We start from the raw sequence: 20,677 nt of genomic DNA, 5'->3' as shown, positions 1-20,677 counted from the left end.
CATATGCAGGCAAAAGGGAGAAAGAGAGTGGAAATCCATATGCAGACTTCACAGCAAGAAAGCCAACTACAATTTGTGCAGTCCGTGTTCTGTCATTAAAAGGGGAAGGCATTTGCCAGGCCAGATTTTTTTGCTTCCCTTTTCAGTATTTCATGGTTTGAATTTTTTGGCTTAGTTTCATCAAATGTCATTAACCACGAAGCGAACTTAAGGGAGCACGCACACACATCCATACAGTATTAGATGGTATAAAGCTGCAGATTGAGAAGAATTCTTAGAGTTAGCTGCAAGCCCAAGTTTTAACTTCAAACTATTGTATTCAGTATCACTATTTCAAAAAAAATCTAGCAGATTCAAATTAGTTGAAGTGACTTCTTGAGAAGATAATTAGCAACAGTGACTAAAGCTTGGACCTTTAAAATCATTTGTTTTTCTAGAACCTATTTCTCAGTATGAACTTGATAAAAAAATGCATCAATTCCATACAGCTGCAAGCACTAAGTTCACATTGCCAGCATGTCTCCAACTCTGATTAAGTTCATGGGTAAGTGGTAAACAATCAGTCTACCAACTTTTAAAAGTCAGGCCAGTAAACCATATTCAAAATTTCTCATCAGTCTCAAGGAGGGCAGAAAAGACCAGGGAAGAATTTGAGGCTTTCTATCCAATTATCTAGGCTTACCCTGAAGATAAGGGTGATCCTGTGCATGACCTGTAGTGGAAGTTTATTCCAGAGGTGAGGAATATGAATATGTCATGCCAGTGTGTCTTATTTATGTTTTTATGAAAGTTTAGGTCCTTTGTGCAAATATTTGAGGAACCATTTGTTCTACAAAGGAATAAGAGGCCAAAGAGAGTCTAATCTTTCATGACTCAAGATGCTAGACATTGCTCACCATGGAGTCTGTAAGTGATGGAATATATTGAGAAGGCTGCCACTCTCTGAATAACTGAGGGTCTTGAGGCCGTTGATCTTTATACTGTGACATCTCAGTTTAAGTGATATGCATCAAGAGAATGATGACAAAATGGGTGTTTATGTCCATGTACAAGTCTGATTGGAGATGAATAAAGGAGAAATAAGACCGAATCTAGAGGACAGATACCTTTGGAAGTTAGCTGAGGTAATTTGCAGGATTTTCAAGCTACAACAAGAGACTTGATGGTCAAAAGAAAGGAATTACCAACAAGAGTGCCTTGATCTTATGATGATGTCTTATTGGAAGGGTGTGTTGCCTGCATGGTATGATATGGAAATATTTTCTTTGCAAAAAGTTAATAATAATTCATTTTTGCATGTTTAACTTGAGTTGAAGGTTGTCTGATTATTAGTAGCAAGGCAATTCCATACACAGTGCTTCGCAGGTTTATCACATTAATGGATTCACCGCATTCAGTACCATGATTAAGCTACTTAAATGTAAGGCAAAAACAGATTAAGCCAAGTGTTGCTCTTCCAAATTAATGCTTGGAATTCATATTTAAGTGTTTCACTCTGATGTACTCCAAGTGATTATTGTGTAGCCTTTTGGCTTCTAATAGTTTCACACCTTATTAATATTAGCCTGGCCGGTCTGAACAAGTTAAAAATATTTTGCTCCAACATTTGTACACCCTGTGAAAACTGACAGCTGTTAATCCAGGAATGCAGGGATGGGGTAGAGTGATAGTGCAGCAGACTTCTGACAACCAGATGTAAAATGCCCTGACAGCATTGCACACCATACTTGGAGGATGGGGTAGAGAGTATGCCAGTGAGAAAAAAGTTTCCTGTTTCTTCTGTCTAGCGTGATTATGGATGCTGAGGAAAGTCAGTGAGAGCTAACTTGATGGCAGGTGGGAAAAAACATAACTAGAAAAGACTTGGAAACAAACATCTTGGTATACAACACAACCGCTTTCATTTTCATTTCTGAGTTATTTAATAAAATTTCTGTTTCCTTAGCACCATTGCTTGTTTTTCACTCCCTTGTCTTTCTGCCACAGGGGGATCTTGTAGCAGCTGGAGTGTTATCTGGAAACAGGAATTTTGAAGGTCGTGTACATCCCAACACTCGGGCCAACTATTTGGTTTCTCCACAGCTGGTTATAGCCTATGCTATAGCCGGCACTGTGAGAATAGACTTTGAAAAGGAACCGTTGGGTAAGATATTTTTTGTTTAAAAAGAAAGAAAAATAATGTTGCTCCTGCCATCAGGACTGTTTTTTTATTTTAGAATACATTCATACTAAGATTTACTGTCCCTGAAGTTTTGTTGCTAAAATTGAATACTTTAATTGAACTAGCTCTGACACAGAGAGGGAGATATTTATTCATCTTAAGTGGAGTTTACAGTTCAGGAATGGTCTTGGGAGGAGTTGCTCATTGAAGAAACATTGCTGATAAATGTCTGTCCCAATTGGACAATAGTTGGCATTCTCTGTTACTGTGGTAAGTATGGTTTTAGTAACAAGTTATGAGGCTTATACAACTGTTTTTCACTAATTAGATATGTTTTTTGCATAGTCATTTAAGGCATAAGAGAGTAAAATTTGGTTGAAGTATTCAAAAGACAGTTGCATTACAACAAAGGACAGCCGAATAGACAATATTGTTTTATTGTTCAAGTTGCAAGGACCACCTTTGTATTCCATAGAAGAGTGTGTGTGAGTGTGAACATGAGGAATATATATGAATTCTGATCTTGCAGCAGCAAATGTATGAATACGGTTTGTGCTTTAAGTTGATATGGATTGTGGTAATTAATGTGTACTACTTCAGTTTTTTTTTTTTAACACAGTGGTTTTACTTCTGGTTAAGACAAGACAGTGGTGTAACAGGCAACTTTGTCACTTCAGAGCAAGAGGTCCTCTAGTTTGATTCTTGGTTGAGGTACTTTGTGTGGAGTTTGCATGTCTTACTTGTGTTCACATGAGGTTTCTCTAGATTTTCCCGTTTCACCCACCTTCTAAATGCATTCATGCAGTAGATTGGTTAGCAGTCTCCCAAACTGTCTGTAGATGCTCATGTAATGTGTGAGTGAACAAGTGCATTCTGAGATGCACCTTCACCCTCTCCCAAACGGACTTAAAAGACTTGTGTCCACTGGCTGCCAAGATAGGCTGTGGAATTTCTGTGACCTTGTAAAGGATAATGTGAGTTATCAGAATGTTTCAGAATGGCTGCACACTGAGCAATAGGTTGATTAGAGTTCTCCAGATGTGAAAAATGAAAATGGTGTAAAAAGCCAGTAAAAATTAAAAAAATTAAGTAAAATTCAGATACTGGTTAGTCAGTTTGCTGCTTGCCTATCAGCAAAGAAGAAATCTGGACAAGTAAAATCAGCCAGAAAGGGAAAAGGACAAAACAACTCTGGTTGAAAAGAACCTTGTAGCTGTTCAGCAAAAAGCAGTTTGTTTTAAAAAACTTTAGTACAGGAGATGACTTCCAGTAATTTAGAGGAAAAATAAATCAAATGCATCCATAGCTGTTTAAGATGAGACACTGGAGAAATTTATAACGTCAGATGAAAATGCTGGAAAGAAGAGAAGCTTTAAATAGCTATCAGTTGAGCTGATAAAACTGAAGAAATCAAAGGCTGATAGAGAGAGGCTATCTGAATTGTGAGGTTTCTAAATTAGAACGGTTTCAAAAAGTAGAGTTAGAAGACAAGAGCAGACAGAGAAAATTTGAGCTTTTTTGCTATACCAGAGAAACTGGAAGAAATGGATTGCATTCATTTTCTGAAAGTTTGAATAAGCAACTGGCCTGATATTTCAAAACAGGATTTGTTAATTGAAAGGGGACATCCTCTTTGTGGTCCAAATCTAGCCATGTAAAAGCAGCCAAAGCCTATAATAGTAAAGCTGAAGTCATACCAGCAGAAAGAGCTACTCATGAAAAAAACTATGGCAGAAGGGAAGTGTATTAAAAAAATTAGGACTACCAAGGTGTTTGTGGAAAATACATATTTATTGTACATAGGCAGAAGAGAGGCCAGCTTACCTCTGCAGTCAGAGGAGGTCAACAAGGCAGGTATGTGTTTAAAGTTACTATAACCTGCTGAAGGATCTGACATTTTTGGAAGTGGAGCAGACTAAGGAGGAAATAAACTTTATCCAACAAAGAGCGAGTCTCTTAGCTGAAGGAGACTCCACTTCTCATTCATTTTAAAATAAAGTCCACAGAGATAATTTCCAGTGAAGCTTTTTCCATCATTCCAAAGAAAAGTGTTTGGGCAGCAGAAAAAATCCCAGGAATTGATGAGAAAATCAGGAGTATCTGGACCTGAACCAGAGACTGGTGCTGGAAGGTTAAGATGATGAGGATGAAGACCAGCAGTAATGTAAAACTGGTAAATACATGGAAGAATTGTGAAGTGTCATTCTCATTAGATGCAGTTTAGATACAAGAACTGTACTTCTGAAAGAATTTGCTTTACGGGATGGATGTTTGTGGCTCATGTTAAATTGGTGGGAAGACTGTAAAGCATGATTCCCACTTTATTGATGTTCTTCATCTCACATTGCTGCAGTCCTTACTACTTTGATATAACCTCGGTCGTCCGGTCGGTCAATACATTAGTATTAGGCGCGTCATGGTGGCTCAGATCTGACATCAGAGCGTCCAGCAGGGTAAAAAAAGCATGACAGTTTCAGACCAATATTTTGTTTTTCTTGCCTCAGTTATTTACGGATGTCAGAAAAAGTGAATAATTGTATTTTGTGGGAAACAGATATTACCACTCACTTTGTATTCCTTGTTTGGGACAAGACAAAACTGTGAAGCCTAGGCAGGATGATTTGTCAGTTTCTGTTGAGACTCAGGGAGAAACTTTGATTTTGCAAGAGGTGGCTTCACAGGGATCAGGTCGCGGAAGGGGGGGCCTCCAGGTTACTCTTCTTCTCTGTGCCTGGGTGGGTTAGGCCTTCTGCTACTATTTCTAAGGCTCCTTCTAAGGGCAGGTCTGTTTTGCCTTCCTCTGGTGTCAGTACTGGTTCCTCAGGGTCAGTGCCTAAAAATGTAAAATGGCAGCATTAAAAATGGCAGAAGATTTGATTACTTTGATTAGAGCTAGAGTTGGAAAGTTTGGAGCAGGCCTCAGATGATTCAGAGTCTTCTGTGGAAGACATTCAAGATTTTTCTGATGCAGAGGATTCCACTCCTTCTGCTTCTCCTCCTGAGGATTTTTCTTTTCAGAATCTTTACATTCCATGAGGGAGCATTTTAAGTGGGAAGGACAGGATTTCTCTGATTCGAAAAGGCTTAGGGAATTTTTGTTTTACCACAGCATAGACCCTTAGCTATACCTCCAGTTTTGGATGTTGTTCAAGATGTTTCTTCCCTTAATCCAGATTCTGTGCCTCAGTCAAACCAGACAGGTATTACAGGGTGCCTGAGGCTCATAAATATCTGTATAAAGTCCTAGGGCAGACCCAGAAACTATTAGTCAGGAGCTTCTGTTGTAAAATCGGTTCCTCTAGATAAGGAAGCTAGAGCTTTGGATAGATGGGGTAAGAAGGTGTATACCTCTTCACGTTAGCAATGAGGGCTTTAAATTGCCAGTTTCATATGTTGAAATATCAGAATTTCCTTCTCTCTCAGCTAAAATCTAAAGTGGATGCTTTAGCAGAGGGTATTGAGTGTAAAGAACTGCAGGATTTGGTACATGTCTCTGAACAGGTGGGCAAGCATTCTTTACAGTGTGGCTTTGATGCTTTACAGGCTTCTTCTAGGGTGGCTGCCACTGGTTCAGTTATTCAAGCACGCCTGGCTTAAGGATCAGAATTTGTCTGAGCATGTTAAGACTAGAATTCTGGATGCCTTTACAGTCTGAAGTTTTGTTTGGTCCTCCTGTAGAGTCTGTATTAAAGAAAATGGAGGACAAGGCTAAGTCTATGCAGACTGTTAAAGATTTTTTGCAGGTGCAACCTCCAAAGTTTAGGAGAAATTGGCCTACTAAAGGATGGACTTACCCTTCTTCTGATTCTCAGTCTAGGGGCAGATCTAGAGCTCAGAGTTCCTTCAGACCTAGAACATGGAGTTCACAGTCTACAGGTGAGGGCAGGGGCCAGTCCTTTCGTAAACAGGCCCAATGACCTGCATTTTCAGCTGCCAGATTCCTCTTGCCTGGCAGCTCCTTTGGGAGGAAAGTTAGCTCTTTTCAAGCAAAACTGGCTTTTAGTCACCCAGGACAAATGGGTATTGGACATTATATACCGAGGCTACAAGTTTTATTTCCATACATTGCCTCCTTTCAAAGGCATGCCAGATGTTCCTCATCGGCAAAGGTTAGAGGCTCACAAACAGATTTCTTTACTTCTTCAAATGGGAGCTATACAGCCAGTTCCTCTGTCAGAAGTGGGCCTAGGATTTTATTCTCGCCTGTTTCTAGTTCCAAAGAACACGTGGAGACCGATTTTGGATTTATCTATCCTCAACACTTATCTGGACATTCCAAAGTTCAAGATCAACAGCTTTTACCTCTGTTGGGAAAAGACCACTGGATGGTAACTCTGGATCTCAAAGAGGCTTATCTTCATGTTCCTATCAGGCCCAGTTGCAGGAGGTACAAATTTACATTATCAGTTTTCTGCATTGCCCTTTGAGTGTTCACAAAGGTTCTGGCTCCAGTGATAGCCTTTTCACGTTAAGAGGAATACAGATTTATCCTTATTTGGCCGATTGCCTGATTATTGCTCAAGACAAAGTCGAACTTCTTCATCACCTACAATATGTGATGGCAGTGTTAAGATGCCTAGGGTATTCTGTGAACGAAACAAAGTCCAGTCTAGTACCCTCTCAGGACATGTGCTTTCTGGGTGTGAGACTGAATACAGCGGACAAACAAAGAAGCCTTTCTCTTTATTTCCATCAAATGTCTCTACGGTCCAGGCTGACTGCAAAGACAGTCCTTCAAGCCTAAACTGCATATGAGGAAGCTTCAATGGTATCTCTAAAACGTATGGACACAACACTGCCAAGATCTAGACACTGTCATTCAGATAATACCTTGCATTCAGAAGGAATTTTGTGGTGGGCTCAGGAATGTCACCTAAACAAGGGACTCTCTGAGCACACCTCAATGGAAATGTGCAAAGACACGTGGCCTGTCAGACTTCAACATTTGCATATCAACTTGAAGGAGATGTTAGCAGTCCAGTTTGCATTAATGGCTTTCAAGGATTTCCCCCCCCCAGGGCAGGTGTGGGCTCAAACAGACAGCACTAGTGTCATGTGGTACATCAACGCGATGATTTTGTGGGAGACTGCTCTCAGTTTACCACAGAACTCCTTAGCAGATGTGTTGAGCAGACAGATAGTGGATCCTCACGAGTGGAAATTGGATCCTCATGTATTCCAGCAGAGACATAGATCTGTGTTCGCTTCCACTAAATTACCAGTTGCCAAAGTTTTGCACAAAAGGTTTCATCCTATCATTCAGTTGGAACAATCTTCATGTTTATGCCCTCCTCCCTCTGCCTCTCCTCCCCAACTTGTCTTGAAGAGAAGACAAAACCATCATCCCATGATGATAGCACCGGATTGGTGGGCTCGACGCACTGGTACTTACCCTTCTGGAGGAGTTTGAAGGGAACCTCCCTCTACCTTACCTTTAATTCGCTTTGTCTCCTCTAGGAGGCGTCACTTCCTCAATGTCAGGATTCAGTCTCTGCATCTACAGCTTGGCATATTCTGATGTTCTTCATCTCACATTGCTGCAGTCCTTACGTATTTCTTGTGGGAAACAGATAAGACCTTGTTATTGCAGGATGTGGCCTCTCAGGAGGCAGGTCAGGCTGAAGGGGCTTCAGGTTAGCCTCCTCCCCCTTCCAGGGGTGTTAGGCCTTCTCCTTCTGTTTCCAAGGCTTCTGGCAGAAGATTTGATTACTTTGATTAGAGGTTCTTGGAACCTGAGTTGGGGAGTTTTGAGCAGGCTTCAGATGTTTCAGAGTCTCGGCTGAAGACTTGCAGGAGTATTCTCCTTATTCTGATTCTGATGTGGATGATTCTACCTCTGCTTCTCCTCCTGAGGATTTTTCTTTCAGAGACTCTTCATTCCATGAGGGAGCATTTTAAGTGGGAAGGTCAGGACTTCTCTGATTCTAGGCCTTGGGCTATACCTCTGTTCTGGATGTTGTGGAGGATGTGTTTGCAGAGGCTTCTCTTAATCCTGATTCTTTGCCTCCTGCTCCTGTTAAACCGGAGGGGTTATATAGGTGCCTGAAGCTCATAGCCTATCTTTTTAAGAGTCCTAGGGCGACTCCAGAAACTGTTAGTCAGTGTTGAAATACCAAAACTATCTACTGCATTCTTGCAATGTGGTTGTGCTGTACAGGCCCTGCCTGCGGTGGGTGGCTGCACTGGGTCAGTTCTTAATTTATCTGACCATGTTAAGACAAGGATTTTAGATGCTCCTTTGTGTTGTTTGGTTCACTTGTTGAGGCAGTCTTAAAGAAAATGGAAGAGGCAAGGCTAATGCAGACTGTTAAAGATTTTGCCAGTTCAGCCTCCTAAGTTTAGCAGAAATTGGCCTACCAAGGGGATTCCCAGTCTAGGGAGTTCACCTGCACAGTCTGGTGAGGGCAGGGGTCAGGTTTTATTTCCATACCTTGCCTCCTTCAAAGAGGCATGCCAGACGCTCCTCCTCAGCAAAGAATAGAGTCTGTCAGAAGTGGGATTTTTATTCTTTTCTGTTCTAGTCCTACCAAAGAAGGGAAACACGTGGAGACCAATTTTGGATTTATCTATCGTTCTGGGCTCAGTATTAGATTTTTTCAGGCTAAGGAATACAGATCTATCCTTATTTGGGACGATTGCCTGATTCTGGCTGGGAAAGAACGACTTTCTTCATCGTCTACATTATGTGATAGCAGTGCTAAGATGCCTGGGGTATTCTGAAGCGAAATAAAGTCCAGTCTAGTACCCTCTCAGGACATGTGCTAGACTGAATACAGCATCCCAGATGGCCTTACTTCCATCAATTGTCTCATCAGTCCAGGCTGACTGCAAGGACAGTCCTTGGCCAAGCCTTTCATGCATCTTAGTATTCTGGTGCTTCCCAATGCCAATGGTATCTTAAAATGTATGGACAGAGCGCTGCCAGAATATGACACTGTCATTCAGATATAATACCTGTATCAAAAAGGAATTTTTGTGGTGGGCTCAGGAATGTCACAGGGCAGGTGTTGATTCTAACTGAGACAAAGCAATAATTTTGTGGGAGACTGCTCTCAGTTTACAGCTAAATCTAGACATAGATCTTTTCTTCTCCACTAAACTACCAGCTGCCAAAGTTTTGCACAAAGTTTCACCCCACAGCCTGGAAAGTGGATGCTCTTTCATTCAATTGGAGCAATCTTCATGTAATAGCTCCAGATACAGCGACAGCACTGGTACACACTACTGGAGAAAGTCTGTAGGAGGAGCCCATGGCCTTTCAATGTCAAACTTCACTCTTCACCTGACTGACAGCCTGGCATATTCTGTTTTAAACCCTGAGGAGGGTCTCAGCCACAGCAAGTTTTGAATGTTATTTTGAATTTAAGTGTCATATCTTTATTGAGTTACTGGGAGTTTACTTGTCCTTCTCTTCTATTAAGATTCATGTTGCAGCAATTTCTTGCTCACTATGACTGTGTGACCCACCATTGTTTTCATCCTTTGTTTAAGCAATTCCGCTTGGGATCTTTTGTGTTGGAGAAACTCTCCCTACAACCTTTTTGAGCCTGCAGCTACTGCTGAGTTGAAATATTTATCATGGAAGATTTTGCACACTTGGATACACAGGGGCAGTTGCGATATTATTTGAGCAGAACTGAGTTCTCGGTGTGGGCCTGCAAAAAAACAAAAAACTATTTCTTGGATTGGGTTGTGTATTGCTTTCTGTTATTCCCATCATGGTCCAGCTGGGCCCAGTCTCACAGGAGAGCTACTGCCTTCTAAAACCTTTTCTAAGGTAGCAGGGGGGGAGTATATTTTTTGAGGTTGCTACTTGGAGTTCAGTGCATAGCATACTTTCTATTATTACCTCCCTTCCTCTACCTAAGAGGGCTGCTGGTTTTGCCACTGCAATTTTACAGGCATTTGGCAGCTCCTACTGCTTTTAGTTGTGCCATCGGGATTCTACCCAAGTGTAAGGACTGCAGCAATGGCGGTTGTGTGGTTTGGGTTGTACATATTGTGAATTTGTCTTTTCTCTATAAAGATTCATGTTGCAGCCCATTCTTCTGCTCATGATGTGACCCCTCTTTATTCTCTCATCCTTTGTTAAGCAATTTCTTAGAGGGTGTTGGAAAACTTACTCTACAACTTTCTGAATTACAGGCCTTTATATGGTGGAGCTCTTCCTGATTTTTTCATAAGGATAGGGTATCTTTACTAATCCTTCCTGCCTCTAAAGTGGTTTCTAGTGTGGCCTTAAAAACCAAACTATTCATTTGCCCTCCCTTTCCTGCTGCTTTGGGATTCTACCTGTAGTTTGGCATGGGTTATATGGTTTGTGTGAGGGTTGTTGTTGGGCCTGTTTTTTTAGAAGAGCAGTGAAGGACTGAGCATATATTTGTTAGTAGAAAAAAAGTTTATTTCTTATTACTTTATATAATACATGTATTGAAGTAAATTGTAAATATTGTAAAGTAATGCTGCATAGTATGCAGAGGTGTTTTAAATATGAGGTGGGGGTTTTATCAGTGGCTGCTGTTTATGATGGCAATATAAAAGTAAGAAATTACATTTTTACACTGCAAGATGGCCATCAGCACATGCTTTCATTTGTTGATAGTCTGGAGATGGCAGCAGTTAATCAGGAAGGGACTGAGTAATGTGCTCCAAGTCTTTTGTGTAAGAAACTCTATAATTAGTATTTTAAGGGTACTGGCAGACAAGTCAGTCAAAATAAATTGTTTGGACCTGTAGGAAGTAAATATTTTTGTAATTAGTTGCATCTGCATCAGCCTTACTACTCAAGTACATTAAATACAACAGTGTACAACTTAGCTTATTCATATAAGGGTAGTCACTGCACTTTTTTTCTTATGAATAAAAGTCTACTGAGAGCACACAAGGTGTTTTTCATATCTGAAACAAAAGTAGTGATAGGACAAGGGCAGCTGGTAGATGTGCAAGACTTGAACACAGGCTACAACATGCACTTGCATGATTAACTCATTACAGTTGGTTGAGGTATCCAGGTGTTTCTGGAGTTGCATCCTACTGATGCCTGTAGGTGTGAAATATTGCTTGTTCATATCTCCAGTAATAATTCCAAAACCATGCTAGATCCAGAGTGTTAAAAAAAATCATCTAAAGCTTACAAAATGGCAAGTAAAACTATCGATATTTAACCTCTGTCTAGTGCAGGTAAAGATAAATTAATTGTTCATATATTTATTTATATTGTCATAACATTCATGTTTTTCTAAATATGTCGGCAACCACATAGCACAGCAGCATCTTATGAAAGCTGTCAGCTGGGTAAATAAAATGCTACTTGACTTGTATGTGCAACTTGAATGATTGCCGAGATGTTATAAATTTACAAAATATTACCAAATTAATAGCTACTGTGTTTACTGTGACTTATAAAGTCCAGTTCAAGACCTAGAACCAAAAGAATATCATCACTGTCTAAATAGATTGTGCTGAACAGTTTGACATTTGTGCATCTTTATTAACCTGTATTCTAACAGAGATAAGAACATTTGCTTGAAATGTGAAGGCATAATTTGATTATTTCAAAAAGTTTAGGCTCCGCCTATTATAAGTTACAGTCCAAACTTCCAGAACTCCATTGGAGGAATGAGTACCTAGCTTTAGTATAAGTAAAGTCTGTTCATATATCTGTCTGTTTGGGGCAGCTGTCCTTGTTTTGGGGGTAATTCCCCTTTTTGGAAAGTATATATAGCTTTGTGTGTTTACTGTGTGTTAAAAAGACTTTGGGTATAAAATTTTGTGTGTGTGTGTACTTATTGAGCAAAAAGTCAGGGAAGATGTGACCTGGGCTCAGAGATGAGAAGCAGCAACTGCAAGCAAGATCAGCCTGGCAATCAAGGCGCACGTAACTTGCAAGTTGGAAATGTATTGAAAAGTTGCCATACAGACTATACGAAAGTAATAACTTTATCAGAATGGCTGCTTGAGCAATATTAACATGGAATGTAAATGGTATTGCAGCAATAAACAAAGGAAAGAGCACTAAATTCTATTAATAAAGGGTAGGGTACAAATAGCAATGTTACAGAAGACACATTTGGATAGAAATGACCATGTGAATTTGGCAAAGAAAAGGTTTCAGAATGGACAACCAGTAGCATATCGGGGACAAAGAAAAAAGGAGTAAAAATACAGATTGTGAGAGGATCTGCTGTAGTAATAGAAAAAGAAATGGTAGATTTGTGGTAATAAGGGGGTTATTGGCAAAGAAGGATGATTACACTAGTATGTATATATACTCCACCTAAAACTACTGTTATGGAGCTTAAGAGAATTTTGGAAGAAATAAAAAGCTTTCAGCAGGGAATATTATTGATGTGTTGGGACTGGAACTTAATTTGCAATAGGGAGGATGTATCGCAGGGCCCTTATAGAAGGAAAAATATAACGAGTAGATTTCTGAAGAAGCATGAGAACATTTGGAATAGAAAATGTAAGTTCAGTAGCAAGAACTCTTACAGAATGTACGTATTCCCCAAGGTTACCCAAACCAACAAAAAAGCAGCAAGCAATATCCAGCACCTCGATCCCCCCGGAATGCCGGGGGCAAAAGCAGGGGATGGAGAAGAGATCAGAATCAGGAATGGTGAAGCATGGGAATATTGAGGTCACAGAACTTGGCAATTTCTTTAAATACACACTTAATGGGTATCACATTTACAATTATAGTGACACAGATATTAATGAACTTTGGTTCTCTTTATTTACAAAGGGGTTAGTAGAAATTACAACTTGGTCAATACCATTATTGATGTCAAATTGCTCATGTGCAAGCTTAATTTACAACTCATCCTAGGATCTGACAATATGGCTCCTTGTTTTATGCTTAGAAAATCCAGCACTTACAATCCCCCATTACATCCACAAATCAGCAATTTGGAGAGTAGGATTGTGCACACGATACGGAGTCAAGTAGGTAGGTTTAAAAACCATTCCAACCTTACACAGGCAGAGAATGCCCTTCTTACTGACCTTAGTAGTGACACCTCCGTCCGGATAATGGAACCTGACAAAGGGGGCGGTACTGTCATCATGGATCAGATGATATACGAGGCAAAAATGCATGATTTATTAAATGATACCACCAAATACACCATTCTCTTTAAATGAGGTACACATGTCATATAGGAAGATTGATATGGCCATCCAGGACCTCCTGGATCAAGAGGTTATAGAGCAGGATCTTTACTCTTTTCTAAGTAACTTACACCCCAAAGTTCCCACCATCTTTGGAGTGCCCAAAATTCATAAAAATGCCATAGACCCTCCTTTGAGACCTATTGTTGCTGCTCAGGGGTCTAAAACCCATAACCTCTCCAAATTTTTGGACTGGAAATTAAAGCAGTTATGGGGCAAGCAGCAACATTTATTAAAAGATTCATGGGAATTTTTACGAGGGATCACTAGTGATTTGTTTAGAACTGACCTTCTGTTTGTTACTATAGATGTAGTAGTGGATCTTTTCTCGGTCATTCCATCCATAATTGGTCTGACTTGGATGGAAGAGGCATTATGGGCATGTGCAGGTGTCACCAACAATTATGTGGTTCTCGTTATGCACTTATTAGAACTGGTGCTTAAATACAACTATGTGTATTTTGGTGGGGAATACTTTCAGCAGACATCGGGTGTATCCATCAACCTATGGGGACATGATTTTGTCCGTATGGGAAAATAAATTTGTTTTACAAAGCGAGTATTCTAAGTTTTGGATTCATTACACCCGATTTCTGGATGATATTTGCATTTTTTGGACAGGACCTAGGGAATGTATAGAAGAATTTGTCAACTATCTGCATTCCACTACTGAATTTTTGAAATTTACGTATCAAATTTCAGATCATGAGGTTAATTATTTAGATGTTACCCTTTACAAACATGTTAACAATTTTGGGTCCTGTGTATATAGAAAGCCTTCCTTTGCCAATAGTTATTTGCACTATTCCAGCTCCCACCCTAAGTTCCAAAAAAGGTCCATTGTCAAGGGACAATTTGTAAGGGTCTCACGCATGACCTCGGATGATCAGCAATTCAAAACTGACTGTGAAAAATTGAGTTTGTTGTTTGCTGATAGGGGATACCTTTGATAAAATCAGTTTGGGAGGAGGTTTGCCAAGCCAGGGGTACTAGATTTTGCCCTATTTTGGGCAGGGGTCCTGTTGATACATGTATGGAAAGTCTTCCTTCCATTTCCAATTTTACTAGTTCAAACTTGACATTTGTTACTGCTTTTAGTGAAGACGCAGGACACATTAGGCATATTATACAGAAAGAAATTGAGGCCTTTCAGGAATTTACAGATCTAAATAATCTCAAAGATATGGCATGCAATACTGTTTACAAAAGAGGATTTAATATTAAAAATCTTTTAGAACAAAACACTTATGTAAGCATTTCTAATCAAACTAGAAAGGGCACTTTTCGCTGTGGGCATTGTAGACAGTGCAAACACATCATTAATCAGGAATATCTATATTTGGAAAGCAGAAATAGAAAGATATATTCACAAAAATATCACAATTGTAATTCTGGAGGTTTGGTTTACTTGGCTGTCTGTAGGTCTTGCCCAGCATTTTATGTGGGCAAGACTGAAAGACAGCTTAAAAGACGATATATAACATCTCTATGAGATTCAAAAACAAAGCAGCACAAATGCACTTTACAAGCATACTTTGGTATGTCCATCAGCATTTTTTATGTTTTATGTATTGGAATCAATACCAAAAAATCCTAGGGGAGGACATTGGGAAGCCAGATTATCACATAGGGAGACATGCTGGCAGATACTATTAGCTTCAAATAAGGCCTTAATCATGACCTTATTTCCATCATGCCCTATTTGAAGCTTAAAGCGGACTTATTGTAACTGAATACAAGGTATTGTAAGAGAAATGGTTTTGTTCACTAAAATTGTGTACAATAATGAGATTGGACAAATTTATATATGTATACACTTTATGTCCTTTTATGTATATATAAAAAAACTTTTTTATTTTTTGCTTTCATATTTTATGACTAGGCATTGAGGAATTAATTTTTATTTTATTTTCATTTTTTAGTATTCGTGTTTTAAACTGTTTTAATCTATTTAGGGTACTTTCAGCATTCATGTCATGTCATTTCAATTATACAATATATTATGATTAAAATATTTTTGCTAATAGCAGTATATATTTAAAATCTGCCTTTACTGCTTTAAGAATTGATTGGTAACCAATTATTATATTAATCTATCAACTGTTGTATATAAAATATCATGGTATGCTTGGTTGACTTGTATTCTGAAGAAGTTGCATGGGCAACGAAAACGTGTTTGCTGTGGGACGTTAAATAAACTCTTTCGTACATCCCTTGGATTTGTGTTACTTCAGTGGCGTTGTGCCTTATTGTGATTTTGGCATACTCCCCGTGGTTGTTTCCTGCTTGCTTGCTGCTTTTTTGTTGGTTTGGGTTACTTTGCAGCTTCGTTTGCTTTTTGTGATTCCCCAAGGTTAAATAACTGGTATGTACTTGGATATACATTATATTTCATAGGCGTCGTCATCTCCTCCTTTTGGCTTATCCTATTTAGGGGTCACCAGAGCGGAACAACAGTCTGCAGAACGATTGGCAGTATAGTTTTACGGTGCCGAGTTGCCAGCCAATTGCCCAGCCTTCCACAGAAGGCGCATGCACACACTCACACCTAGGGCCAATTGAGTGTGTACAATCCACCTAAAGCATGTCTTTGGGATGTGGGAGGAAACCAGAGCACCCGGAGGAAACCCACGCGACCACAAGGAGGACATGCAGAAGGCACCCTAGTTGGGAATCGAACCAGAGAACCTCTTGCTGTGAGGCAGCAATGCTAACCGCTGCAGCACCGTGGCCGCCCATTATATTTTATAGGCGTATATGTATTTAATTGAAAGCTTTGAAATGTATCTAATAGTTGTTTCAGATCATGCTCTGATAAAGGCTAAGATGAAGATGCAGGATAATTAAGTAAAATAAGACCATGATGCTTTTCTACATATCTTTTAAAAGAGTAGTATAAGGAATGATTAGAGGAAAAAATCATAGAGTTAGTAAGGAACATAGACATTTCTTCAGAAGTGATAGCCAGGGAGAGGGATAAAATTAAAGTGGAGTTTAAAATATGATGGAAAAAAAGAGAGAGATGTGGGGAAATAAGTAATAGGAATCATTTAGAATGGTTGACAGGGGCTTATGTATATTGCAGAAGAATCTCACATAACAAGAACAGTTGCTGATTGCTAAGGGGAAAAATAAGGACGTATGTGGATAATATACATGACTTTAGAAAGATTGCCGTTAAGTATTTTAATAACCCCAGAGCACAAAAACTCGTAGTAAAATTACTTTAGCATCGTAAAAGCAGAAAAAGTTGTTGCCAGACAAGAGAAATAAACAGAGATCCTACAGAGAAATTAGAAATATTTTGTAAATTTTAGGAATATCTGTATTAAGCAGGGAAATGTGGAAACCAAATGTAAGTTTTTATGAAAGACTTAACTGTGCCAAAGTTAGAGTAAGATGAGGCTGAGGAATTTAATACTAAGATAGGAAGGGATAATATAAAATGGTGATGTGTGCTCGATCAGTAGGGAAGTCTGCAAGAACAGTTGATGTTCTGGCGGAAGTTAGGAGGGAGGAAAGTGACAAAGATCTGTAAGGTTTTGTTTAACTGTGTTTTAGAACAAAAAAAGCAGTACCACATCTTGGAAGGAAGTTGTGGTGGCTGGAGTGAAGACCTTTCAGACCAACCTTCAAAGTGGAAAATTTAAATTTTAAGCCATGATTCTAAAGCATCTGCACTAGCTAAGAGAATGACAAAGGTATTGCCTAAAGTTAGGGACTAGCTGTATTCATAAGAAACCATCTCGCCTCCAGACTCTTAAGCCACGATGATGACCTTGAACTTCTCAACAACCTTTACATGATAAATAGAACTACCCTCTCCATCACACCTGCAGGCTGTGGGGCATATCTAACCAAACCGATACCCATCCCCATTAAGCCTAATATTTTTCTCTTGGAAGATGTCAACTATCCCTCCATTAACCAGGAAATCTACACTGCCCCAAATGTATATATGCACAAAGATTTCTGGTCACCATTAATGCTAGCTCCCTAGATCAATTGGTTCATGTCCCAACTGAGTGTTCAAAATATTGCACATGGTTCTTACCCTGCCACCCTTTGCCCAGCATGTACAGTTACCACAGAACCAGTGGGTGAACTATAAAGCATTTACCCAACTTTGTCATTAATGTGAAGGAAGACATTAAAAGGAATAAGAAGTAACTCTTAAGTAAAACAGATTTGGTTCTTATTCATCTCTGTATAAAAAAAACATTGTTAATGTAATTTGCATGTTACATTGTAATGCAGTTTTATATAGTGTGCAGTTAGCGGTATTTTAAATGCGAGGTGGGGGAGGTTTACAATTAAGGTACAGTGGCAAAGAACTGAGTGAAAAATAAAGTTGGAACCTGTGGGGAAGTGAGAAAGTTATGCGAGTAGCTGCCTTCCCAGCAGCCTTTATACTTTGATGCTTTTATTACAGCAGTGTACTGATTTTTATTTAAAGTTAACCAGTGCACTTTTTCTTAGGGCTAAAATTTAATGTTTGCTGAAAGCATTCATGCAGTTTTCCACATCAGAGAGGGGATTAAAGATCAGAAAAGAACATGCAACAGCCATTTACATGAGAACATAGGCTGTAACATTGGTAACCTTAATTTTAGATTGTAACAAATGCGAGCTGTAGTGAACTAAACGATGAAATAAGTGGCAGCTGATACAACACGCTTACTGCCTCCACTCTCAGCTAACAGCTTGATCCAAGCAACAGTCAAATAATTACCAAAAAATAAAAAAAAATAAACGTAACTTCAGGAAGATGACGTTCTCTAACTCATATTTAGATTTTAATAGTTACCATCCTTATAAACTGAAAAGAAACATCTTTAAGGGCCAATGCATACGGGCCATAAAAATGACCTCTAATTTTGAAGACTTAGTCAGTGAACTGAATTTTATTTCTGATCTATTCAAGGAAAGAGGTTATGATGAGTTAATGTTGAACGACATCATGAAATATACCTTGGGACAACGTGAACAGAGATATATACCTTTATTGGGGACAGAGAATAGGCCAACAACTAGTATAGGAACCGAAGACACAACTAGTTCTACTTTTAAAGGTTTTAAAGGTAGTAAGAGCTCAGACACTGATTCTATGAACTGCACTCAATCATACTGTAATTCCCTTGTTATTGAATATGGTCCATGCAGTCAGTCGATTAGAAATATGGTGGCTAATAATTGGTATATATTAACATCTGCAAATGACATAACCGACAGAGTAGGGACCAAACCACATTTTGTATCTAAAATGGGTAAAAATTTAAAATACATTTTTGATAGGAAATTGTTACCTGTTATTCAAAATGGAATTAGTACTTCCAAATGTGGCACATGTCATCAGTGCCCTTATATTTTTGAGTTTAACACAATACGTCTGAATAACATTAACCATACTAGGTTACACTTAATCAAAGGAAACTGTAGGTCCACAATGTTGGTATACATTGCAATTTGTATGTCATGCCAGTATTTCTACATTGGAAAAACAGAGAGACAGTTGAGACAAAGAATTTATACCCATTTGTATTCTATAAGGAAGAAAGACACCAAAAATGCCTTATTTAGACATATTATAAATTTTGGTAGTGACCATAAATTTAAGTTTGGGATTCTAGAACTGGTTAAGAATAACCCCAGAGGTGGTAATATTAAGAATCACCTCTTATATCGTGAACTGTGGTGGCAGGTATATACTGATGCCACCACAGCACCAGGTTTAAATGAATACATCTCGATGAAACCCCTACTTTCTATGGACTGACATTATTTTCCAGGGGGCACACTTTCATTTTTCCTGTAGTATCATGCTGTGATTTAGGTAAGGACTGTTAAGGTCCACTTTAACATACTATAATACATCATTACATTTTCATATATAAAACATTTTTTTAATTGAATCTGTTATATATTTTCAATGATTTTTAATGATGCTGAATGTTTTTAAAATGAATCACTGTTTTAATGATGCAATTAACTGTAATTAGCCAATTTTGGCGCCTTTATGTGTATTTAAACAGTTGACTTCTTTTCAACGTTGTTCTGATGAAGCTTGCATCACGCAAGTGAAAGCGCTAAACCATTGTTATTAAATGAAGTTAAGTTTATTTTATTTTATTTTTTGGTAATTATTTGACTGTTGCTTGGATCAAGCTGTTAGCTGAGAGTGGAGGCAGTAAGCGTGTTGTATCAGCTGCCACTTGTTTCATCGTTTAATTTTAGATTGGGTAAAGCCATCAATTTGGGGCAGCTGTTTTTATCTTAAGAGGTAGGCTTCATTTGCTGAAAATTAACATAGTTTTGTGTGTATGTTCCAAGTTAAAAGTGGATAAGGAATTCTGACAATTTACATACTATTTTAAGTGTCGTCATTGAAGTTTGAAGATGACTGCAAACTGGGCGCCATAGTCGAAAACACATCTGACACAGATATCCTTCAGAAGGGCCTCACAGAAACGGATAACTGGTGCCAGAGCCATGGCCTAAAGTTAAATGCCAAGAAATGCATAGTCATACCCTTCGGGAAAAACAAGGTTACCCCTAGCTACCATATAGGTGGCAATCCACTGAGCACAGAAGAAGTCATCAGGGATCTGGGGACCCAGGTTGACAGTAGCCTTTCGTTTGACACTCATGTTGCTAAAGTAGTTAGGAAAACCTTCTACATTGCCCACCTGATCATGAAGGGATTCACATCTAGATCAAGGGAGGTCATCACCCCTGTACTCATCACTCATTAGACCTATGATTGAGTACAATGCCCCATTCGGAATGTATCTGACCAGACACCTGCAGCAGCTGGAAAGGCCCCAAAAGTTCCTCACCAAAAGGATAAAGGGTCTCAAAAATATGTCTTATGCTGCCCGACTGAAAGGACTCCAGCTCTATTCAGTCTCATACCGCTTGCTCAGAGGTGACCTGTGCCTGACATATAAGGCCATGTCAAACCCTGATTTGATGAATATGCTTCACCTCAAAAAATCTAGATCCCTCAGAACCACAAGGGCGGGAGACTTAAACCTTGACACGGTTATTAATAGAGCATGCTGGAGGGACAGATTCATCACCCAGAGACTCCCTATGCTGTTGAACAAAATCCCGGTACATGTGAGGCAGAGCACCTCGCTGGCCTTGTTCAAGAGGAATCTTGACCAATGGATGGGGAATCGCAGATATACCCCAGGGATTACTTCAGTGTCACTGCTTGACAGAGGCACAGCAAAATAATAGGCATAGTTTTATTCAAACTAAAGGGGTGGCGAAAGCCAAATAACTATGGGCTAGGCTTATAAATGCCCTTGGGCAGATAGCCTAGTATGAACCTATGAACCTATA

General features: G+C 39.2%; 1 protein-coding gene across 1 annotated transcript in view; it reads left to right on the top strand.

The window, feature by feature from the left end:
- ACO1 (aconitase 1) overlaps positions 1-20,677 on the top strand; it is a 1,039,508-nt gene that overhangs the window by 768,252 nt on the left and 250,579 nt on the right. The window contains exon 16 of the mRNA XM_044061006.1: positions 1,987-2,143. Within this exon, the coding sequence (XP_043916941.1) occupies positions 1,987-2,143 (157 nt within the window). The remainder of the gene's footprint in view (positions 1-1,986; positions 2,144-20,677) is intronic.

This window comes from Protopterus annectens, chromosome 2.part0 (assembly GCF_019279795.1).
Source record: "Protopterus annectens isolate FY-2018-M chromosome 2.part0, PAN1.0, whole genome shotgun sequence".
Lineage (NCBI taxonomy): Eukaryota > Metazoa > Chordata > Ceratodontiformes > Protopteridae > Protopterus > Protopterus annectens.
The sequence above is the reverse complement of the archived record's forward strand: the minus strand, read 5'-3'. Positions and strand labels throughout refer to the sequence as shown.